General features: G+C 44.1%; 2 protein-coding genes across 8 annotated transcripts; one reads left to right on the top strand and one right to left on the bottom strand.

The window, feature by feature from the left end:
- Nucleotides 1–1,158: 1,158 nt before the first annotated feature.
- Nucleotides 1,159–15,099, top strand: LOC114857622 (Fanconi anemia group A protein-like). 2 transcript variants are annotated; one of them, XM_029154271.3, is made up of 43 exons: nucleotides 1,159–1,460; nucleotides 1,927–2,128; nucleotides 2,292–2,404; nucleotides 2,690–2,786; nucleotides 2,996–3,135; nucleotides 3,963–4,058; nucleotides 4,185–4,258; nucleotides 4,871–4,980; nucleotides 5,550–5,660; nucleotides 5,764–5,827; nucleotides 6,729–6,841; nucleotides 6,955–7,031; nucleotides 7,327–7,468; nucleotides 7,696–7,829; nucleotides 8,101–8,211; nucleotides 8,342–8,437; nucleotides 8,691–8,753; nucleotides 9,303–9,370; nucleotides 9,453–9,513; nucleotides 9,706–9,755; nucleotides 9,966–10,036; nucleotides 10,217–10,315; nucleotides 10,420–10,553; nucleotides 10,653–10,723; nucleotides 10,795–10,894; nucleotides 10,973–11,160; nucleotides 11,254–11,350; nucleotides 11,437–11,631; nucleotides 11,741–11,814; nucleotides 11,894–12,022; nucleotides 12,177–12,231; nucleotides 12,326–12,498; nucleotides 12,570–12,675; nucleotides 12,746–12,805; nucleotides 12,907–13,011; nucleotides 13,206–13,321; nucleotides 13,410–13,557; nucleotides 13,664–13,726; nucleotides 13,909–14,002; nucleotides 14,084–14,159; nucleotides 14,281–14,428; nucleotides 14,500–14,598; nucleotides 14,678–15,099. In XM_029154271.3, exons 2-43 carry the CDS (start codon nucleotides 2,026–2,028, stop codon nucleotides 14,774–14,776), a joined length of 4,323 nt encoding a protein of 1,440 aa, XP_029010104.1. In that variant the 5' UTR covers nucleotides 1,159–1,460; nucleotides 1,927–2,025; the 3' UTR covers nucleotides 14,777–15,099. The 2 variants fall into 2 exon arrangements, 1 of the variants encoding a protein (XP_029010104.1); XR_003786247.3 differs by lacking the exons at nucleotides 1,159–1,460; nucleotides 13,909–14,002; nucleotides 14,084–14,159; ... (1 more) ...; nucleotides 14,500–14,598; nucleotides 14,678–15,099 and having other exon boundaries at nucleotides 1,907–2,128; nucleotides 13,448–13,557; nucleotides 13,664–13,727.
- znf276 (zinc finger protein 276) lies at nucleotides 14,855–21,532 on the bottom strand. Of its 6 annotated transcripts, none has more exons than XM_055509982.1 (12): nucleotides 21,375–21,532; nucleotides 19,937–20,219; nucleotides 19,459–19,774; nucleotides 19,256–19,302; nucleotides 18,765–19,178; nucleotides 18,421–18,502; nucleotides 18,259–18,342; nucleotides 18,052–18,171; nucleotides 17,262–17,337; nucleotides 16,454–16,571; nucleotides 16,273–16,372; nucleotides 14,855–16,199 (listed from the first exon to the last, which is right to left on the bottom strand). In XM_055509982.1, exons 2-12 carry the CDS (start codon nucleotides 20,151–20,153, stop codon nucleotides 15,926–15,928), a joined length of 1,848 nt encoding a protein of 615 aa, XP_055365957.1. In that variant the 5' UTR covers nucleotides 20,154–20,219; nucleotides 21,375–21,532; the 3' UTR covers nucleotides 14,855–15,925. The 6 variants fall into 6 exon arrangements, with proteins under 6 accessions (XP_055365957.1, XP_029010106.1, XP_055365960.1 ...); XM_029154273.3 differs by having other exon boundaries at nucleotides 18,765–19,160; XM_055509985.1 differs by having other exon boundaries at nucleotides 19,256–19,299.
- Between the last annotated feature and the right edge of the window lie 2,974 nt (nucleotides 21,533–24,506).

The following is a 24,506-nucleotide window of genomic DNA, read 5'->3' as shown; positions in this document are numbered from 1 at the left end:
AAAGGGCAGTAAATGAGAATCTGATGTAAAGCAAACTGTGTGAGTGTGTTCACCTCAGCAGCTCACAGGACAAAGAACAAGGTCCAGTCTCTTATCTGCCTGTTGTACAAACTGTCTAGGTTCAATGAATGAAGCGGTTTTGTTTTCTAAGATTGTGCACCATTGACCGCAGGTTCAAAGGCCACAATCAACACAACACGTTTTCTTTTTAACAGCTCAAAGAGAGAAGGTATTTTATGAGGGCATTTCCTGTTTGTGCAGAAGACACAGCAGCTGACTTTCATTAACGTCTTATTCAAGCTGAACATCCCCTGACTAACACAGCTGGAACGGCTCCAGGCTGCGCTGGGTGTGTCTGAGCTTGTTCCTCTCGTGGCTGCGTCAGAGGGAACGTCCAGCTTCTCACAAGAAAGAGCAACATGATCTCCCTGAGCCACGATCCCTCGTCGTCCTCAACACACGCTTTTCCTATAGATTTTTGTTACCAGATCCACAAGACAGTGCACGTGTTTCCGTTAAATACATGCACATTCATTTCAATGTTTTTCATATTGGAGACGGGAGCATATTTCTCTAAAAGTCTCTTAATTTTAGTGTGTTGAAATGTTTTATATAAATGTATTAAGTATATTTCTGTTCAGTCTTCAGTTTAGGCTCAGTCTACTAGTCTGCATATAATACACTACCAGGGACAAAGCCTTAAGCCTCACACATAACACAGCCTGTAGCTAGTTGTTGCACTAGTTAAAATGTGTCTTTATCATAATGAATCTGAAACTGTTACTTAGTTTTAACAGCTCAAATGTTCCCCTTGATTTGTACAAGCTACACCAGCAGTAGTTAGTTTATGTTCAAATAAGGCCCAGACAGCAGAACAGAGAGACTCAGTGGAGTGAATCAGATGAGCACAGTGAGGTTTGTGTCTTTCTATATATTGACTACTATCACACAAACACACAGGACACAGTGCAGAGGGCCCTTTAAGTCCTCAACCAAAACTTTGCTCACCTACTAAACCCGGTGCCAGTGACTCGCTCATGCCTCGGTTAGTTAGAACTGAACTTGGTGCATCACTAATGACACAATAGCAAAAAGGAGGCCTCTTAAAAATGCATGAGGACATTAAGTTTTCATGAGATCCTTTCACTGGTTCCCACGAGATGATTTTCCTGCTGCCTGCTGCAATAGAGCTGGGAAATTCAAAAACTCTGTTGATGAGTGAGAAGAAGAACAGAAGAATGAACAATAGAATGATGTACACGCATTCAAAGGCAGCATTTAGTCTCCAGTGCAACAGGTCAGAGACTTGATTATTCAAGGGCAGATGGACCTTCACATAAACACAGCCTCCTTCAGCTTATTGGAAGTTTGAGAAAACACTGAGCTGTCGCTGCTCTCAGTCATAATTAGCAGAATTAGGACCACCTCCTCTCACAGATGAGCGTGTGGACACAGTCACGGTTTGGGATTTAGTCTGCTTCTTTTTCTTCTTTGTTTTAGTTTCATTATTGCCACTTTGCTATCATATTACTTCATCAGCATCACTGCTATTGTTTCTTCTTTTCTTCAGGCTCAGATCCACCGCTGCTTCGACAAATAACATGAAGCAACAATGAAAAATTGTTATTTCTTTGTTTCCAACTTCTGACTAATTTAACTATATTCTCGAATTTGAGCAGCTTGAAGAAGTTAACAGAACTGTAGGATGGCTGAAATCATGTCACTATAGTTTTGCTCTTTTCTACTTACTATAAATCTCTTTATATGTTATACCCAAGTATGTTTCATCAAACCAAAGCCCAAAGTATTTGAAACTATTATTACAAAATGTCTCCATGTAATTTGAGTTTACTATATTCGTCTTTTGAGGGCAATCTGTAGAACGTTAACGTTAAAACTCCGGAATTCTTTATCACTGTCCCACAGCTTGCATGATCCCAATTGGCTGAAACGCAGACCAATGAGAAAGAAGAGCGCGAGGGGAAACATGGCGAACCAAACAGTGCAGTGGCAGTCAAAGAGTTTATGTCATCGGTAATTGAAATGATGTCCACGATACCCTGTAATAGTGAAATGAGTGCGTCGTGTGAGTGGACTTCTCACAAAAGGACTGTATCGAGCCTCATCGGTGAGTTGGCAGCTCAACGTCATCAGTTTGTGGTGTTTTCGCGATAGAGAAGAACAGTCGCTGTACGACCGTGCTTTTGCTGTACACTATTTTGGGCAGTATGTCAGATAGTTTTTAAAAATGCATGAAGTTAAACGCTTGTTTGTTTCTGTTGGAAACCCAGGAAGTCGTGTGGTGAAGAGGCCGAAGCAGGACGATGGCCCACGGCTGCAGGAGGCTGCGATCCAGCTGCTGGAACAGCATCAGGACCTCAGCACTCTGCTGCGGGAGGTGGAGGTGAGTGACATGCAGCGAACAAAAGTTAGAACCCAAAGTTTGATTCATCAAATACTCTGACTTGGTCATAGTGTGTTTTTTTTATGTGTGCAGTTATTATTTGTAGATATTGACCATATTTTCAGCATTATGTTGTTGATTTTCACTGCCCTGTCTTAACTATTCATATTAAGCATTTTAGTCTACCTGATGGTTTGTAATGTAGTATATAAATAAAGTGGATTGTAATATAAAGCTCCAACGACTCTGCCACCATATACAGTAACCCTTTCTGTCTCTATGTAGACTTCAGCTTTGTGCAGCACTTCATCCTCTCAGAAGAAAGAGGAGCAACATGCACCATGTGAAGGCATCGCAGTTGCCTTTACAGGGTCGCTGCTGGGTGAGTGTTCACTTATTCCCTCTGAAAAGCCACATGATGTCTTACAGATATTAATTTACATAACCACATTCATCCTACTGTATATGTTTTGACCTTTTAGAAACTGTCAGTTTCCAGATAAGCTTTGTTTTCTTTGCCACATGTTCATAACTTGACATAACCGTGACATGACTATAATGCAGTGAATCTGACCGTGGTTTTGTGTACAGTGTGGGAGCTGAGGCGTCAGGCCACACAGCTGGGTGTCCCAGTGGTGGTGCTGTCAGTGAAGACGGTGCTCGAGAGGCTGATGGAGATTGAAGAAGACGATGAGGAGAAGGGGAGAGAGCTGCTCACCCCCTCTCAGAGAGTGAGTATGTGACCGTATGATTTGAGGATTTGAGGTGTGATGTGATGTTTCCTCGTAAGTGTTCATTAGTCCATTTAAGTCACGTTTGAACACGCAATGTGTAATTAGTTGAAATGCAACTCACAGAAAATACAATAAGTCATCATGATATATCACATTAAATAATCAGACAAGTAACTTATCAAATGATTAATTGCTTTATTGCTCCATTCACACTGTCTGATTGATCAGCCTTCCACCACGCTTCTTCAGAAGACAGATGATCTGTTTGCCAATGCTCCCAATGTGCATTGGGAGCATTGGGTTGAACTGCAGCATCCAGATTTGATACATATTTCATGATAGACACTTAATGGATGTATAAGGCAACCATCCAGTGAAATATGCATGGAACCTTGTAAGTGAATCCATCTGCAGTGCTGCCAGGCTATTCAGTAAGTCTAGATGAGAGTAGGTTTACATACTAGTCACAAACTAGTGATGAATTTATGACTGACTACGCCTTGTTTTGATTTAGTTGCTTTCTTTTGCTGTACAGTCACTCTTTTAGACCCAATCCTGGTCTCCAAGCACATGATGTGATGAGATGGGTGTTATGTAACGTCCATTATTGCTGAAAAGCTGCCAGCAAAGCAGCTTAAGCTTAAAGTCAGTAGTGTTAGATTTACTTGCCTGTCTGTCGGTGTGATGGTGTCTTGTTCATGCACTGTGTCCATGTGTTCAGTCTTGAGCTCTGCTGAATATCACTGTTGACTGTGTAATTATGTTTTGGTAGCATCATCATTTTTATGCATGTGAACATCTAGTCTCCTTCCTGTCCTTCTCAGGTTCGTCTGGGTGTTTTACTGAAGTCCAGTAAGGACCTGTTATCACAGGGAGCTCTCAGTCCTAAACTGCTTTGGCAGGAGTACAGGAGAGAGCAGGTGTGCATGTGCTCATGTGTGATCAGTAGTCTGTTCTCATCATTAATCCAATGCCAAATTGATGGAAGGAAGAAAGCTTTTTAAAAAAGTATAGTGCAAGAATGTTAAATATGGTGATTTTTCCAGAGGCAACCGAAGCTGGAAGTAGTGTACCACCTTCACTATCACAGCATCCTCAGCCTTCAGATGATTTTACAGAGGTAAGCAGCATTTTTAGGTTTTATTTTGGCAAAACTACTTTGGACAAACTTTGGCCACTCGACAATTTCCAGTTTCCATATATCAGAGTTTAGAACCAGCCAATACAATGTGATGAAGCATTGGAAGCTAGAAACTAAACTATTCTTCCATCTAAACACTACTGACGCTAAAGATGAGAACCAAATACTAATACATTTATCAGACTTATTATTCTTCATAACCGAAATAAGTTTTTCATCAAGTCAACTCTATTTTCAAAAATGGAATTGACTTTTGTTAGACAAAAGGGAATAAATAAATGTTCTGATAAGCAAATCTGATATTACTTTAATGTATCACTTTGTAAAATTGAATTTAGAGAAACAAGTTTGGCCCTGTCAGAGTGGGAAATCAGATTCCTGACGTTTTTATGGTTTAGTACAAGTACAAACCTTCCGTTTAGAGACTTATAGTGATTTGATTGAATGTTTTATTCAGTGTGTAAGATCTCATTCAGATAAACTGTGTTTCGTGAAGTGCGTAGTTCATGATGCACATGTCACTGAGCCTTATTAAAGGTAACTCTTCATTCGGCCTCTGTCCGCTGTCCTCTTGTTGCTCCTTTCGTTTAGTGATGATGGGGTGAGGTCGTGGTTGGTGTCTCAGCTGAAGGCTCTATGCAGCTGGAAACCTCCAGAGGAGGAGAAGGACACCAGAGCAGTTCAACAGAAAGTGTTTTCAAGTAAGAAGACCAATGTCGTTTCATACTTTTATTGTCCATACACCTCCCACAGACCTCATCAGGCCATTGTGAATGTAGTCTGGGACTTGAGTCAGGTTGAAATGTTTCACCTACTGTATCCAGGCAGCATCTTCATTTGGCCAGAGACCACAGTTTTCTTTCACTTTCCTCCTGTAAAAACATGCTTGTTAGGTGGACGGAGGTAGATAGTGAGTAGGTGGAAACTCTTAACGCCTGTGACTCCAGCCGTTACAGGTGCTTCAGTGAGTCCTTCATAGTCTGGAGTGGTCTTGATCCGGGAACAGATGATGAATAGAGACACAGTGTATCTGAGGCTTATCAGTCCTCGTTCAAAGCACTTGTCTTCTCTGCCCAGAGTGTGAATATTGTCGTCCTTTAACCCCTGACCTTAGTCTGTTAAATGAAGACTCACTTCTATTGGACAGGCTAATACTGATGTGTTGTCCCTTATTAATTATTCGGCAATTATTCAGCAATTATACCGCTTACACTGCTTGACATAGCTGGGAATGGGTCTGGATAGGACTCAGAGCTCTACTGTGTTTCAGTGGTTGCTGAAGTCTTGGTGGGAACAGGCTTTGAGCAGAACCAGGAGCCAGCAGCTTCAGACAAGAAGACCTCCCTGCTCTGCTGCTCACTGCTTGATGATATGCTCTGCTGTGAGTCAACATGTCCCCGTCCCCTTAACCTGAGCCGATGATGTGATGCTTCAGTTAAATAAGACCTGAAACTCTTACTTTATTTTTGTTCTTTCTTTTTCAGGGCTTCTGGACACTGTGAACCAATCTCTCACGCAGACATCTGCTGGAGTGGGGGCTGAGCAATGGTTCTGTTTGTATTTTGATTATTAACATTTTTGTAATTAACTGACATTGAGGTATTGAGATTGACATTTAGGTACTGTATACTTGGAAAATTGACACCTGAATCCAGAAACCATTATCAGACATGACTGGACAGGATACAGACCATCGTTTACTGACACTTGTGATGAGTCAGGTGTTCTGAGGGAGGCCAGGTTTGTGTTAATGCAGCAGGGGAAGGTCCAGGGAAAACACAAGGAAAAGCAATTGGACCCTGCCGTCGAAGGGGTGAACCAGATAGGGGTCAAAGTAGGTGTCCTTCAGGTCCACTGTGGCCAGAATGGCCCAGGAGGCCAAGGTCATACTCAGCATCCTACCTACATGCTGTGATGCCTGGGTCACAGTGGTAACCTCCCATCACAGCGTCACACCCACACCTGCCTCCCCCAGTGGACCCCAAAGGCCCAACAGTAAGAGAAGAGGTTGTTAGGAGGGTGTCAGTATCCACACACCCGTCGTGTCATGTGAAATATGTGATAGAGAGTAGAGCTGCGTTCAGATGATTCACTCTTCTCTTGGCAGCTCTCTGCCAGTTGTGTAGTGTATGTGATAAGTTGAACACACTCCCCCTCAACGCCTGCCTGGCTGGAGCCATCACACTTAAATCCAGCTGGAGAGCGGCTTGATTCCGCCACTGCTCATTTCTCAGTAAATGTGACTATAGAGTGTGAACATTCCTGCTGCTGGTCCTGGGTTCGTTCACCTCCAATGTTTGTTTAACGCAGGGCAACAGCATCTGACCTGGTGATGGTTGACTCACAGAGTCACAAGTGCCTCAGTCTGTCTGCAGTATCTCCATGTTCAGCTAAACATGCACCATCATTTCCATATATGTAAATTAACCACTGACTGTGTTTGCTACAGGATTCAGATATTTGACACGTCCTTGTGCGGCGTCTCCGTGTCGGCGGACGGCCTGCAGAGGTTCTTCACACACTCCCTCACACAGACGCTTACCTACAAGCCTCGACTGACAGGTAAAGGCGTGTCTCAGACCCTGTCAGCAGCTTTAGCAGAAGTCCAACACTCATCTGTCACTGTGTTAACATGAGGAAACCTGAAGTGAAGCTCAACCTGCTGTTTGCCCCAGTGTCAGATGCCATCACTCAGCAGAACGAGTGGACCTTTGGGAAAGCTAGCGGGCTGCTGACGTCTCTGCTCCGTAAGGTATGTGATCCCCTGACTGGTGTAACCGGCTGGAACATCAGGTGTACAGTCATGAAAATGAGATTCAAAACATCATAAGCTGTTCATGTGCTGTCAGTTTTACATTCGCAGACTGTGTTTGCTGTGTCTGACTCTTAAATCAGTTATACAGTACATTGTGCCATAATTAAATGAGCCTGTGCTGCAGCACAGGAGAGCAGCACAAGGCCTCACGGTTCTGTAGTCAAATGCAGTGAATGTTGTTCAGAGAAAACAAAACTGTGACTCATCTGTGTTTTTGCTGTGTCTATAAAAGCTGGCTGTGATATTCAGTGAGGAGCTGCTGCTGCGTCACCTGCAGCAGGTTTTGGAAACCAGTGAGGTCAACTGGAAACACGTGCTGTGCTTCCTGTCCACTCTACTGGTTTACAGCCCCCAGGCCCAGCCCAGTCTGACAGGTGAACATGCCGACATGTACATAAGGCCTTAATTCACCCTTCATGTACGCTGGCTTAGATGTTTTTGTAAACCCACACACACAATGTTTTTTTCACATTATTAAGTATTATTCACTCTTTACTGTAATGTTTTGTAAGATGCTGCTCAATATAAAAAAATTTTTTTGCTTTTACATGCTAGTATTAAAAGAAGAAACCCACATGTTTTGTTTCTGTGCTTCTGTCAGAGCTGCTGTCCAGGCTGCTGGCCTCGGCCTTTGAGGGCTATGACTTGGAGAACATGATCATGGCCTTCTTGCTGGCCCGACAGGCGGCCTTGGAGGGACCCAGCGTCTTCACTTCCTACAGCGACTGGTTCAAGGTTTGTGTCCATTTATATCCCCGGGAGTATGAGAACTGGCATCTCACTGGTTTCTACCTACCACACACTTCAGTTCACCAATATATAGTTTCTTTCAGTGTACAGTGTAATTTTCATTCAGAGTGAATAGTGTGGTTGTGCTACACATTCAAATGTAGCCAATCAACGGTAGTTTATATAGGAACTGCTTCTGACTGATCATGAGGAGGTTTGTGCTTCTCATTGTCAGTGCATCAAATCCACTAATATCAGCTTCTTTTCCATGTGGTAGATGTGTTTTGGTGGCAGCAATAGTTGCCATGCAACCAGTAAGAAGTCACTGGTGTTTCTGCTGAAGTTCCTGTCTGACCTGGTTCCGTTTGAACCCTCCCAATACCTAAAGGTGACGTTGAATATTCAGCCTAGCTCGTGTTTTTTCAAGTAGTATCATATAATGGAGCCTGACCTGTCATGTCATTATGTAGTGTTAAGAAAAGAAAAGATTAGTGTCTTGCTGTGTTGTTACCTGGCAGGTTCATATTCTCCATCCTCCCTACGTACCCATGAAACATCGCAGTCTCCTCATGGAATACGTCTCTCTGGCCAAGACCAGGCTGGCTGACCTGAAGGTAGGGCACAGGGTAGAACTCTAGAAAGCTGTCCTCTGATGCAGGGGTGGCCACTCCTGGTGCTGCTGCTTTCCCACTCTCACTGTCATGTCTACACTGATCAGCTTCATCAGGTGCAGCTGTAAAAAGCAACTGCGATCAGCAAAAAATCTATTTGAAATTGTTGTATGTAAATTATTTGACAGTGAAGAAACAGAATCAATATATTACTGTAAACACTTATCGATTTTTGTGTCTTTGTTCGTTCATGCAGGAATCCGTGGAAGACATGGGCTTATATGAGGACGTGTCTGGAGCAGATGGAGCGTCTGTGCCGGTAATGGTGACATCCAGTGGCTCCTTTGTGTATTAATGCCTGCTGTTGAAGTGTCCTGGTCAAATAAACACAGCAGCCTTAATTAAATAGGGCTGTTTATTAGACGGATCAAATAATGACTAAATCCACTGTACCTCAGTAGTTATTGTTTAACTCACCCACTGTGGTACTAGATGTCAGAAGTCCTGGAAGCTGGGACTTGTTTGTCCAGTTCATCTCACAGATGCTGGATTAGACTGAGATGTGGGCTCCAGCTGGTTGTTGTCACCCAGCTGGAGGAGCTCTGAGTCTATGCACACTATGACACCCTGTGTTCTGACACCTTTCTACCAGAACCAGCCGGTTGAGTAGTTTATCTGTTGCCTCGGTACCATGTGCATCACTGAGCCTCTGTCGCTGGTATCACCACCGAACCTTCTCTGGACAACATGTTCAACTCCTGCCTGATAAGCCCCTCCCACTAACAGTGTCATTCACGTCAGTGGTCAGAACCTTAAAGAGAACCTTTTGTTAAGTTAGTGATCAGTGCCTCTGTGTGTTTGTGTCCAGGATGTGGAGAAGGCAGTGTCTCTGTTTGAGAGCACAGGAAGGATCTCTGCCACCGTGATGGAGGCCAGGTACTCACTCACTGCCAGCACCAGATGCTTTTTGACGTTACACAGGCACACTGCACGTTATGACACCAGCTTGTTCCTCCAGTATCTTCCGCAGGCCGTACTTCCTGACCAGGTTCCTTCCTGCCCTGCTCACACCAAGGCTGGTGAGAAATACTCAGAAACACACTCTGACAGGTGTAAACTTTACCACCTGCGCCAGTTGGTTACTTTACTGAGAAGTGCTTCATATTCACATTTCCCGAGGCTTAGGCAAACCATCCTCAGCAGGTTTTAATACGTTCCTGCGTTACACAACAAGAAAGTCCATTTACAACATGACTTGTGTTTAATTCCAGCTTCCTGTGAAAGCTGATGCTCGGATGACTTTCATAGAGGCTTTGAAAAAGTGAGTAATTATTGAACCTGTACATGGTGTAAACCCTCATTTCGTAATGTTTAGAATTTCTGCCCTACAGTAATGAATGCAAATAATTTCAACAGGTTAAAACTACAGTTTCTTGAGCCATGTTTATTCTCATCAAAAATGCAACTGCAAAATAATTTGTAATCCAAAATTACCAGCAGGTTTAACAAGCGTGTTTTCTCTTTTCTTCAGAGCAGACAAGATCCCTGCTGCTCAGTATTCATCATACCTGGAATCCTGTCAGGGACTGAGACAGCAGGACAGTGGGTGTCTTTTATAATGTGCATGTGGACTCAAAACACAACAAATTAGTACATCTCTGAACCTTTGGTCTATTCAAACTGGATTAGTAATAACCAGAGCTAATAATCGTAGTTCCTCGTGTCTTAGGATGGTTCTCATCCACAGCCACATAGTCGTGGGTAACGCTTCTGTGTTTGCAGGGAGCACCGTGTGTTTGGACACCACCCAGCCTCCTGTGGACGTCCTGAGGGCCCAGTTCCAGACATTCACTGCACTGACTGTGGATGGAAGTGATGGAGGTCGGCTGATGATGAGGCTCATACACACATTGTGCTCTTTGGCCTTTTGCTGTGTAACGTGTCCATCAGCTCAGGTGGCAGATGACCTGTCGATGTCTCCACAGAGATGTCAGCTCAGCTGTCCAGGATCGCTCACACGCTGAGCACCGTCTTCTCCGTTGGTCCCGAGGAGCCGGTTGAACAAACGGTCATCAGACTTCACCAAGAGGGTCCTCTGTCTCCTGAGCTTCATGTCAAAGTGTGCACGGATGAGATTCACTCCTTGTTTTTACCTGTATAGATCTGTAGTGTCTTGTGCCACTATGCATAAACAGACCTTTTGTCTCTTGCATATCAGGTCATCAACATGCTCCTGAGATGTTTCTGCCAGTGTGTGTTAGACACATCTCTAACAAATCCTCCTAATAAGTGAGTGGGTAAGGGTGGTTTTGATGGCTCTGTAGCCAGGCTGTGTGCAAACACATGTTTTCTGTCTGCAGACAAAGCACGTGGGCGTCCAGATTTGTCAGTGTGCTGCTTGGCAAAAAGCAGCTGCTCTCCAGCGTCCTGCACAGACTGTGGGACCTGTTTCATAACCAGGTACACAAATCCCTGCGTGTCTCAAACCCTATGTTGTGTTGTCTTGTTTTCTTTAATCAGAAGTCCTTCTGTCCACAGGGCTCATCGCTGAGTGCCTCTCATTTACTGGGCCTGGCAGTGTTTGTAGTCCACCTCCACTCCTCTACGTCCCACAGTCCTCTGATTGTGCTCATGCCTCCAGCTCCACTACAAGCAGCAGCTGTTGGAGAAGTGCTTCACTCAGCGCTTGTCTGCAGCACTCGCACTAACATGCTCCTCTGTGTTCAGTGAGTTCAGTGAGCTGACCTGTTGGAACATTTGTACAGGCTGATGACAGTGAATACTTTTTCCATCAGCCTCTGTCTTCTATTTGCCGTCAGGTTGTCTGTGGCAGCTGTGTGTTATGGCATCTGCAAAGGGGAAAGTCTTCCTCAGCAACAGCAGCAGGAAACCATTCCCAGCACCCTCTATAAGAAGGTTTGACTCTCTCTAAAATCTAAATCATAGAAATATTATATGATATAAAACAACCAGCAAATGTTCACATTTTGAACTGTGTTTAGCTTCTGTACCTCATCCCACGACTATTGCCTGAAGCCAGAGCTCCCTTCAGCCCTGGTGGCTCTTTGAATGAACACCACGACGCGGATGGTCTGTGGAGCAGTGTCACAGACCCCAGCGGCACCTGGAGGACGACAGCTTGGTCCCTGTGGAGGCACTCTGCCTTCCAGCAGCTGCAACACATCCCAGGGTATCAGGTAGAGTAGCCTGGAGTCCAGCCAGATGTAATTTAATGGGATCAATGAGCAGCTTTGTAAACTCATTGATCTGACTGGCAACAGCAGCTCACTTGTTTTGTGTCTGCAGTTGTTGTTCTGTGACTGGCTGGACAATGAGCTCAGAGTCCAGAGGAGTGAAGATGCTCTGTGTGACTCAGAACGGTACAGCACAAAACACACACGTACACAGACTTCAGTGTAATGTCAGTGTAGCTAATACTGGAACTGTGTGTGTGTGTAGCCAGGAGTACCAACAGTGGGCGTGCTTGGAGCTTTATCTTCCGCGTCCAGAGCAGCAGGGAGGCTGTGGAGGAGACACAAAGCTCCTGTGTTCTCACCTCCTGAAAGCTGTCATGAACCAGCAGCTATGGTGAGTTTAACACGGGGCTTACTGTGCACTCAGTGTGTGGTAGGTTTGGAACAGACTGAACCTCAGCTAAAATAGAAAATGTTTTTTCCTGCCTTTGTTTGAATACAACCAATAACACAATATGGCTGTCGTGACTCTTACTTTGTGCCAACAGTGAGCCGAGCTCCGTTACAGGCACCTGTCTGCCAGACATCCTGTCCAGAATACAGGTGTGTGTGTGTTCACCGTATGACAATCTGAGCAAATCTGAGGTGAACCAGCAACAACAAGCATCAGAACCTGATACGAGCTGTGACTGTGTAGGAACTGCTGTATGAGTTGGAAGTGACAGAGCTCTCCAGCTGCCGAAGGAGCCGAGCTGACGTGTGCGACCTCCTCTTTGACCTGGTGTCTCAGAGATGCTCCTCTACAGTCGACTCCGCTTCGCTGCACTCCGCTGAGCTCAGCCTGCAGCACACGCTCCACACGTGGAACAGGTAGACACACATCACAGCCATCTTCTCAGTCATGGAGTGAGTATCTACTGACCCCTGTGTGTCATACGTAGGCTGCTACTGGCTCTGCCTTCAGCACTGTTTGTTACGGTGAAGGCTGACAGAGGACGGACGACTCTGGACTGCAACAAACTTATAGAACATATCAACCAACACCAGGTAGTGGCTCACCTCTTTGAAAAGCAGGACATGACTGTTCAGTGCTCACGTCTTTGTTCCTGTGCCTCAGAGGGAGGCGTGTTCTCCAGCCAGCTCACTTTCCCCTCGAGTAACCGCGCACTTCCTCAGAGTAAGGGTCACGCCAGGAAATTTCAAAAAGATATTAAATCTAATATCCTGTTTTCCACATAGGCACAGTGAGGATATTAAGCTGGCTGTGATTTCCTCCAGGGTCTGTTATGTGCTAGTGTACGGTGTAGATCCCCTGGGGAGGAACTGAACAAGGCCTGGTGTCAGATCAGTCTCCACTGTCCTCTGCTCCTCATCTCCACAGTGGTACCATCTATTCCTCTTACTTATCCAACCTCACATTTGTCCTCACCCAGGATTTCAGTCTTTTGCTTTATCTTTTAGAAAATATTAATTTTTTTTGCATTTAGAAAACAGTCAAGAACAGGAACTGATCATATCATATTATATCTTTCAGTATTAACGCCCACCAAGAGTTCTGATTGTGTGTATGTGTGTAGCGTTGGTGGCAGCGTCTGTCTCCAGTGCTGATGTCGCTGTGGACCCGTCTCTGCGATGGAGAGCCTCTACCAGAGCAGCTGCAGCTCATCTCCAGCTGTCACCACTGGGCTTCCAGGTACAAGCTGATTCTCACAACCAGGACTCTGCTCGTTCTTGCTGCATGTGTCCATAGTGTAATGTGTTGAAGCATTTGTGGTGTTCAGGTTGGAAAAGGGGCTGTCAGCGTTTCCTGTGCCTGCAGCTCCAGCTCTGCTACTGGCAGCAAGCCTGCATTGTCATAAAGGGGCCAGCGAGGGCTTCCGTGTTGCCCTGACTATGCTGAACCCAGAGGGAGGGGTAGAGTGCAGACAGGTCAGAGAGTTGAACCTTACTCATGACCACACTTCCCAGCTCACAGTTCAACGTCTCATGAAACCATTTCATAGTATCACATTTGTCGTCTCCTTTTCTCATCCAGTTGCTAGTGTTGCTGCTTTCCCTCTGTGTGAATGACTATCTGTCAACACTCCTCTATTCTAAGGTAACTGTCCAGTCACAACATACTGTACACAACACAACAAAGTATTTTTTGCTTTAGTGAGAAGTCAGTCAGTGATGGCCCAAAATGACAGTAGTTTCTAAAACCTTTGAGTTTTCAAGTATCAGCTTCATAGCAGACGTTTTCAGGGAGATAAATTCTCTCTGATCTGTTTGACTCTTCAGGAGAAAACCACTGCAGAAGCCTGGCGCCTGTGCACGGACCTCCTGACTGTGTTGGTGGACTATGCTGACTGGCTGCTCATCTTTAAGTCTGATGGTATGGTAAGCATCCACGTGGTTGGGTATTATTACCATCACGTCTGTATTGATGTGCTGTATTTTTATCCCCCACCTTTAGAACGAGGTGTTTGTCAGCTGGTTACCATGGTGACACCAGATGCAGTTGCTCGACTGATGCCCTGGGCTTTCTACAGGTGACCTGCGATTTCCAGCTTTTGACTCTTTGTCAACCAACAGTTCAAATGTTTAAAGAAGCTGAAACACAAACACAGGTGGGAGTTTTACTGGCGGTTTCTTTTTCTTGTGTCTGTGTAGTTTGCTGCTCCAGCAGAGTCGTGATCTGCTGCAGAGAGCCATGCGCTGCCCAGGTTTCCTTCATACCGCTGTTCTGTGCTACATCAAGCTAATGCAGCTTTTTTTGGATGGACACGTCCCCACGTCAACGACCGAGCCTGAACAGAAGGTGACTGAGCCTTAGATGTTGTGTGAACTATGGCTGTGACTCTACTGTAACGCTGCTGTTTGTGTCGTCAGGTGGAGCCTTCACAGATTCTGAGCAACAGCAAAGAGTTTGTTCTGAGAGTGATCGCGCAGACGCCTGCCACCGCTTTGTCATCCGGTCAGCTCAGAAAGGTGACACATATAATTCTAAATTCCCATCACTACTGCTGACCTTTGTGCTGATCCCATCTCTCCTTCCTGTCGGGTCCAGCTGGAGTCCCAGTGTGCAGACCTGGACCCAGAGGTGGCAGCTGCTCTGTCTGTACACCTCAGCCCTCACAGCCTGAGCCCAGAGATGGACTTTATTTGACCACCAGGACCGATGCACTTTACTGTCTTATATAAAGACATGATCCATCCACACATCTTCACATGAAACACAAATGTCTTGGTTAAAACAAATACATTTTTATTTACACATCTTTTTGTACATAATACACACAGGACGTTATTTTACACCAGTGCAGCTGAAGCCCTTTCTCTGTTTACAGTACACAGTAGTAACAGTGGCCTGATCCAACTGAACCTAGTCCTTGAAAACATGAAATACCTGTCCTGTACATGTATTCTGGTAACAGTACTAGAGGGGTGTAGGAGTATTGCATTATATACATTAAACCATCATCGTTGCTGCATTGGCTTCTGCATTATTTCTAACAATCAGACCTGTAACAGGCAGCTAAAGGTTTTCCTTGTGGTTATGACTGGTTAACAGCCAATCAGTACATTTGTACTGTAACTATCCAGTTTTTTTTTTGTTATTAGTGGCTGACATCCTGAAGAGAAAGACAAACAGACTACAAATGAATGAATGTACGACTGTTAAGATATAGTAATGAGGAACTGAGTTTACTGCAAACATCTGAGTGGTATTTCCTGCTCCCGATGCGTCACAATAAAAGCATGCAACTCATGGTGTCTTTTATTATGAAGAAGTCACAGGAAACATACTCATAACTAACACCCCATTAATTACAACAACTTATGTTTGTGTTGAGCAGATGGACATGCACAGGGAAACTACTCAGAGTCAAACTTTTTTGATTTTGAACCCTGATGTGCAGGCAACTACTCACAGCATGAAAAGAAGTCATGGTTGAAATTATATGGACAATCTGATTAAAATAAGTGTTTGGCTGCTCTGTAAACCATATACTATTATATTCTTACCATGGCAACCAGGTGTCACTAAAGCAAACAAAGTGAGGTTTTAGAGACACTTTTGAATACAATTCCAAACCTGAATATCATTTTCTAAGCCTGTGTTAACTCAGGGTATGTTTGTCAGTCAAGCCTTTGAGTAGAACTCAAATGTTTCTTCTTGGCTGGACCAAAAAAAAAAAAGAAGAGTCCAAAACAAATCTAGTAAAATGACGAAAGTCTTCCTGTGAGCCACAGCAGGTCTGATCCCGTCAAGTTCAGGCTATCAAGTTAACCTTTGGGCCTGAACCCTGTGCAGTCATCTGTCCTGGTCCTGCTGAACCACCTCTCCAGTCAGGGTGATGGTGTGCAGGTCGGGGTACGGCTGCTGCTGCTGCTGGCCGCTGCCTCTGTGGGCCTCTACCTGAGTCAGTGGGTGTACCATGGACATGTGGACGTTCAGGTTGTGGGCCTTCTCGAAGCGCTTCCCACATATCACACACGCGAACTCCAGGTCGGCCTCGGCCTTGTGTTTGGTCATGTGGTACTTTAGTGAGGCCCTCTGTCGGCACTGGAAGCCACAAACCTCACACCTGCAAGACAGTGTTGGAGAGTTGCTTGTGAAGAACGCTGTCAAAGCACGCACGTCATCTCGGCAGAACTCACTGTAGTGGCTTGGCTCCTGAATGCCTCATCTGGTGAACTGACAGGTGCTTCCGCTGCTTGAAGGTCTGACCACACTGGTCACAAATGTAGTTCCTCTCCTCTGTAGACACAGGCAGAAAATTAACTGAAGGAACTAGCAATGAGGCCATTGAGCCACCACCCTATACACTGTTCACCTCACCTGTGTGGATGAGCTTGACGTGTCGCTGCAGGTAGCGGTCTATCATGAAAACCTTGTTGCAGCCAGGATGAGGGCAGGGTCGCTCTCTCACCTCCTCATGGTGCTCTTTGATGTGCTTCTAACAATCCACCATTCAGAGCATCATGTTAACAGTTACAGTCAACATTCTAATAAAGCCAGTGAAAATGTCACTTTTACATTTGGTCAGCTGCTGTCAGACGTGCTCAGGAACAGGCATGTTCCTTTTCTGGAGCCAAATAATCAATAGTTTCTATATCAAATCAACCAAATTTTTACAAAGAAACCAATTCATGCTATAAAAGCCAAGTCTCTAGCCTTAATAGATGCATACATTCCAAATCTGAAATTCCAGCTATAATTACCTCACATTGATGTTAACTTTTATGTAGAGATTAAAATCTACAGTCAAATCCAGGATCTGGATCACGGCTGAACTATGGTATTATATAAAGACACAGAAGTGACTTGAGGTCTAAAGGCCACATTAAGACCTAACACCACAGCTTGCAATGACTTTAGGACATTGACATATCTCCTAACCAGCAATAGATCAAAGCTCAGGTTTATTATAAATGAGAGGTAAATCAAGCAGGGCTTTGCTGATTTTTAAAGACATTTTGTAGTGCATTTCACATCTGGATGAAGGTTAACATACACTATATGCCAAGTAACAGGATGACCCAAAAACCTTTGGTTGATTTTACATGGAATAGCTCAAGCATCGTTTTTGTGTGATATACAAACACTACTATACTTTAAATATTTAAATTGAAGTATGAATTCTGACCTTTAGCCCATCAGGAGCTCTGTAGACAGCTGTACAACCCTGATATGGACATTTGTAGATGTTGGGCAGCTCCTCTCTGAAAATAAAAAATGTTAATGCACATATTCTAAGAACACTCTAGTAGTTGACAACAATTTGAAGGTCCCCAGTTATAAAAAATACACGTTTTCGACAGTAGTACATCCAGTCCAGGCAGCTTGTTCAAGTGTGTTAGACATGCACTAAAAAGATGCAGTTCAGCTCCAGTACGAGTCATGGAGAAGTGGATGAGGACTCCAGTGACAACTTGTGATGCTCTGGTGAATTCCAGGCCCAGGAGGGTTACAGCAGTGGGCTAAAATAAATGTGGCCACACAAAGCAGTGACACTTTGGCCTCATGTAGAAATTTTGACTTTGGGTGTACTCAAGTTTGTGACCAGCAAATTTAGGTATTAATTGCTGTGATGACTTAGGACAGCAAATGTTCATTATTATACAAGCTGTACAGTCACTACTTTACATTATAGCGATGTTTCATTTCTTCAGTGTTGTCACATGAACAAGATATAATAGAATATTTACAAAAATGAGGGCTGTACTCACTTCTATGAGAAACAGTATTTAACACAATTGCACATTTGACCTGGTTTTTGCACCTTGTACAGTGTTTCTTTTGTGAGCTGCTTCACAGGGGAATTTCCCCCGACACAGAACCACCAAGTATCTGATCATATCTCGGAGCATAACAGGGGACCTTCAATAGGTTGTGTTTTGTCTTAGTTGTCTAGACAGAAGGTGCAGGTGACGAACCCTTTAGGTTTAAACTTGTTCTTCCAGCCAGGTTTGGGTCCAGGTTTCTTTTTGATTTTAGGTTCGTCTGGAGCCTTCGGGCTTTGCCTTCTCTTGCTGGAAACACTCACTCTTCCAGTTCTGAGAGCAACAGAGAACAACACAGTAGCCGGGTTTCTGTTAGACCATGTGTAATTTTACAGCCAACCACCTTTGATTTGTACCAACCTCTTGTCTGAGTACGGTTCAAAGAGCTCATCATCTGATGACTCTCCTCTTTGACTGTCCTCAAACTCAATCTCTGACACGACCCTGCATAAACACATAGGCGTGTTAAAAGAGGCAGCTTTAAATTCAATCAGAAGAAGAGAAGCTGTATTATGTAACAACCTGTCAGACAAATCACTGTCCGCTGTCCTGTCTTCAAGCTGTGCTGGAGCTGGAGACACTGGCTCCCCGTGTGCTGTACAATCTGAGAAACAAACAGATGAACTCCTCAGCTTACTCTGATGAACATTACAGTGTTGGAGCACTATTGATATAGAGGTAAGCTTTACTAATAAAAGTTGTGGAAGTTTTTTGAACCTAATAAAAGGCTTTGACCCATGATCATAGTTAGACTAAAATCCAACAAAAAATGGACCGGCTGCAAATGAATTTTCATGCTTACACTAGAGTCAGTTTCTGGATCTGGGTCATTGCCGTAAGAAGACTTTAGTTGTAGAAAGCCTCACCTTCAGCGTTGCTGGTCCAGTCAGTCAGAGCTGAACTCGGAGTCTGTGCTGATGGACTGTGGCGAGCCAGAGCTGGTGTCCTTTCAGTCGCGCTAGGCTGCTCTTCCTCTTCCTCCGCTTCCTGTTCCTCCGGTTCTGACACCAGTCCTTTGACACCGTTGCCACTTCCCAGTGATCCACTGCTAAAGTTCACTGCGTTGATAGCAGCAGGGCATTGAGTGTCCATGATGTACTTGTGACCATCAACACAACCCCACACAGCTTTAACGGAGCCCCAGCACTGGCCCTCCAGAACCTCCTTCAGATCGGGGCAGAAGCGACAGGCCTCTCCGTGGTGGTGAGCCCAGGAAACCAGGTTGTGGAGGCACTTAGGATCTGAGGTAAAGGTTGGAGGTGCTGAAAGGAAACAGGATACTGCAATCAGTTAGCTTGTGATATATTTTATATTGAATCTGTCAGCAAAGATGTAAAGATGTAAAGCTTTTATTTACATGTTGAACTGTGGGTTCTGGATGACTCTGGACTTTTTGCATTACTTCTGGGAAAGAAAAAAAACAAACATCAGTTGCTCATAATTTTGGATCATTGTCTGAACATACAATACAACACAATACAATACAATACAATAAAATACAATACAATAAGAAAACCCTCTAAGTGATATGCACTTAGGTAGAGCTTTTCATGGACCAACCGTATTTTAAGGTTCTCCTTCCCAACTGGAGGAAGGTTGACCCGCTGCAGAAACCTGATGAGGATGCTGTGGCACTTGTAGAACTTAGCGTGGCATTTCTTGCAGATGAACTCTGATAACCGGGGGTCCCGGTTCAACTGGACCCCAACAAGACGTTGGAAATCTGTGTGAAATAAAAGTGGTGACTGGGCTGCGACATCTGGATCGTCACGAACAATGCTGATGGAATCCTGAGACCACTTGTTGAAAGCATGGCGCAGGCTGCGTGGAGAGAACTTCCCATGGCAAAGCCGGCAGACTGCAGTAGAAAGTCTGCCTGTAGAACAGCAAATCAAATCACAGACCTTAATACTCAAACTTACACATCTACATTAAATCAAGATACATTTAAATCAGTGAATGCAGTCAAACATACATAGAAAACCTGAGGGGAATGATTATTTAACCCAGTTTATTGGGTTGGTCCTGAGTCACATACCTGATGATTTTGATTGTTTCTGATTGTCAGCAACCGTCACACTGAAGTCCAAGTCAACGGTCTTGTCTGCTGCAGCCTTATCGTGGTAAAAGTCGTCCGTGGTTACATGGACGGTCTTCCGAGACGTCTTCATCTCCTCCCCGAAGCTTGGTGTCGTCTGCTTTCTGGGCTGTTGTGAGGCCTCTGAGGACTTTGCACGTCTGCTTTTCTTCTTCATGGTTTATTCTATACGTGGAAAGTCAGTGGCTGATCAGGTGGTACAGGCCTCTTGTTTGTTAAACTCCTAAAAATAGAGCAAAAGTGACAATTCAATCCATCCTGTTCTCTCTCAATATGCTGATGTGATTCCGTCTTACCATCATCGGTTTTTCAGGTTAATCCGTTACATGCTCCATTTGATAAATGTGTATTTACTCTAGATCTGTTTGGTAAAGTTACCAGTAAACATTAAAAATAAACTATATCATTACAATGTATAGTAGATTACATGATGTATTAAGAATCAGCATCTACCAAAAGTAACCAGTGAACTAGTCAGTAACCAGTAGTGGAATAAACAACAAATGAGCATACAGAGAGGCAGTAACCTTGATCATGCTTCTTTGCAGGTGACAGACACTTCACAGTTCACCCTGACACACAGATGCCTGCATCGTCACATATTGTTCTAGTCTCTTATCAAAACTGCTGTGGCTTCGCTGGGTGTTTTCTAACTGAGTCTAATCTGCCTTTCTGTTCTGGAGCCTTATCAATGCGTTGTTGTGAAGCGTCTGTGTTTACATCAAGGAGGCCAGATGTGGACTGTGGACTACACTCATCCTCCTCAGTGTCTGTGGTCGTCCTTCAGTCGGTCTCAGATCCATTTGTATTGATCCCAGCGTGTCAGCTTTCTCTCTCTGGTGGGTTTGGTTTGTCTCCATCACTTGCATCATCACCTTGTTGGAGCTCAGGTACCAAATGCTAATGTGCTGCTCAGAGTCAAGTCCTTAGAGCTGTTCCATTAGTCACGAGGAAACGCAGGACACCTGGCGATGCGATCTGGTTCACCACTACTGTGGCAATAATTCCTGAATGATCGATGCCGTAGTTTAATTGAACCACAATTACAGCTGAAAGTACTGACTTTTTGTCCATTTTCAGGGACAGGGACTCCACCTCTGAGGATGAGGCTGCACATATTCAGCATCACTTACTTTGTCTAAATCCGTTTGATCCCAGCTTCAATACACATAATCTATTATCTGACACTTTCATGTAACGCTGCAAAGACTGTGTTTAGTACTTCCGGTTAAATAAATACAAATTCAATCCCTTCTAATATGTTTCAGTTTTAACATCACGATATTCTTCCTTCCACCTAGCTTAACCTGAGCCTGCTAGCTTTGCTAGCTGCCATGCGAACATGACGATGACTGATGCAGGCATGTGACCCACCTACCGTGACTCTTCGTAAATCCTACCAGGGGTGCATGCTTGTAACAGAAAGGACGCTTTTCGGAAAGCAGGGAACACTTCAGTGGCTTCAACGATGCTAGCAGCTCAGTTGTAAACATTAAAACCCGGAAGAGCTAGCTCAGAAAATAGCAAAGATATGAAACAGCGCCACTCAGCGGCTGTCGAGAGAACTGCCACCAGCAGATGACGACCTGTACCCACATCAAACAGGTCCTCGTTGCTTTGTGCCTTCATCAGTCTGGTAAAATCTGTGGTTTTCATTCTCACAGTCTTTATCTGCCAGTCGACGTCAGTGTTAGTGTGTTACGTTCAGACATAAATGGCAGAAGGTCTGGACCTAGTTTAACATAGATCTAAAGCAGGTGCCCACTACTGAGGAGGTGATCTAGGAGGAGACCTGGTTGAGGACCGGCTCACAGTAGAAGCTGCAGGCTCAAAACTTACTGTTGCCAACATTCAGAAACACTGAGCTTTTAGACTAGCATTGAAATCAAGTGTCTGGGATGAGATGCTGCGATTGAACATTTCAATTTAAACATTTCAATAGAGTTCTTGTACTGATGAAGAGATTATATATATATATATATATATATATATATATATATATATATATATATACACATTATATTATATTCCATTTGCCATATACACACCACCAGACAGAGGTTTAGACACACCTTCTCATTTTAGTGGTTTTCTTTATTATCATCACTTCATTAAGGTAGAAATCATACAAATGAACCTGAAGAGGCTCCTGAAGTGAAACCATTTCAAGCGGCGACCTCATAAAGCTCATGGAAAGAATGAAGACAATGCAAAGAAGGAATCAAAGCAAAGATTCTACCTAGAATATGAAACATGTTTTTTGTTTTATTGTGAGTAACAATGTTTTTTAGTACTTTTCAAAAATTAAAAAATGGTTTTATATCACAAATATTCTCAGAAATATTGTGACCTATGTGGGGAATTTTGCAACGCGGCCCACATGCAGCTGTTTTAGTTGTGGGACTACCCACCACATCCACACAGTCATGTACTAATAGAACAACATAACCTTTGTAGTACTCAGGCTTTCTACGAGCTTTACATTTAAATGTCAGATTAATATCTGACACATCACATCACATCATGATAGGAGTGATGCTGATAGGAGTGATCTTGAGTTACATCTTTAATCTTGAGCTGGACTCTGTTGGGCCCCACTGGGGGCCTCTTCTCTGGAGTCAGCCCATAAGCATTGGGGCCCACTGTGCAGGACCCATTAGGACCCACAAGGACACATTAGACACATGATTGTAGCTTCATGGTACCTGGCTGTGCTCACCTGGCAACACACACACACACACACACACACACACACACACACACACACACACACACACACACACACACACACACACACGCACACATTTCCAGTAAGATTACTTTGCTGAATGTGGTTTGTGTACATCTAAAAACAGCTGTGATAAGATCTTATGAACATCACACTTGCTCCGCTACTGGTGTCAACTCAGCAGATGATTTGCATAAACGGGGTAGGTGACTGATGATAAACTGATAATGGTTGGTTTGTATTTATAATAGCACCTCAGCTCCCACTTAAAATACAGCACCCACAGTCTAAACAGTGAAACCTATGCATTAACACTGTAAAAGCAGGTAACAGCATGTGGTGACAGAGCAACTGATGCAGTGTGAAAGATGTTATCTCCACACCGAGGCTGTGGACTCTCCCCTCTGACCGAGGGTGAGCAGCCTGACATGGAACACCGAGAAAGTGTCGGGGGAACTTTGTGGCAGGATTAATTTTAGGTGGAGGACGTCACACTTTCTGTTCCACGATGGACAGGATTTATAGCGGACGCGGAGCGGAGAGAAGATCACAGCAACATCAGCATCACCTTCAGCTGACAGCATCATGAAGACTCTCTGCCTCTGCCTGGGCCTGCTGCTGCTCACCGCCTCCTGCTGTTACACAGGTCAGTGATCTCTGTTTGAGCCTCTAATGATGTCTCACTGACATGTTTTCATTAACTCTATTGTTTTTAACAGCCCTGGCTCCATACAACATGTTGGCAACCTGTTGCACTGACGTGACTACAATAAAAGTGCCTCCAAAGTTGATCAGGAAAATATCCAAGACCCACAGCACATGTTTAAACAAAGCCTTCATGTAAGTTTGTGCTTCCTTGTTTTGCTGCTTTTGAAACTAAGACAACTAGACAAACTGTGACCTTCAAACACACTTGATCACAGTTCATCACATTTTATCACGTGCATCTTTTACAGAATCACGACTGCTGCAGGGAGAAAGATCTGCTACAGTCAGATGAATGAGTGGGCTATAAAAATCTATAAGCAGTATCACCAGTAAACAGTAATAAGCTTTTCTGTACCGCACCATGATAAATGCCTGTTTCTGCAGGTACAAATGTGTCTGAACTTGTTTTTTACATTCAAAATAAACAAGAGAAAGAAATAAAAGAATTTTTGTTCATGTGTGTTTCTATTTTTCTTCTGGACTCCAGAGCTGGAGTCCAGACTCCAAGCAGCCAAATCAGAGCAGTGTAGCATCCGTGTCTTTAACATCTAAAGCAGGTTCTAGGAGGAGACCTGCTTGAGGATTAGCTCCCTGTAGAAGCTGCAGGCTCAATACTTACTGTTACTAACTTTTGCAACATGTCCCACATGCAGTCGTTTTAGTCATGGGACTACTCACTATATTCACACATCAAGTCAGGTACTACACAGTACATGACAATATTATAATACACTGTTAACTATCTACAACAAATATGTGTTCTTTCTATGGGGAATAATAAGCTAGTTACTTATATATATACGTACTAATAATAATAATGCTGACATGAGGAACGCTATTAATTGCTATCCAGGAGTGATGCTGGGTTAGATCGATGGGAGCCGGACTCTCTGTTGGGCCCCACTGGGAGCCTTTTCTCCATCTGGAGTCAGCCCATAAGCACCGGGGCCCACTGTGCAGGACCTGGAGGACACATTGTTGTAGCTTCATGGTCCCTGGCTGCTTTTGCAAGTGTAGCCGGGCTGCTCCTCACCTTCTCCTGCAGAACCTTGTAGAGTCACTCTGCATCGTCTT

This window comes from Betta splendens, chromosome 6 (genome assembly GCF_900634795.4).
Source record: "Betta splendens chromosome 6, fBetSpl5.4, whole genome shotgun sequence".
Classification (NCBI taxonomy): domain Eukaryota; kingdom Metazoa; phylum Chordata; class Actinopteri; order Anabantiformes; family Osphronemidae; genus Betta; species Betta splendens.
Note: the sequence above shows the minus strand (reverse complement) of the source record. Positions and strands in the feature narration are given on the sequence as shown.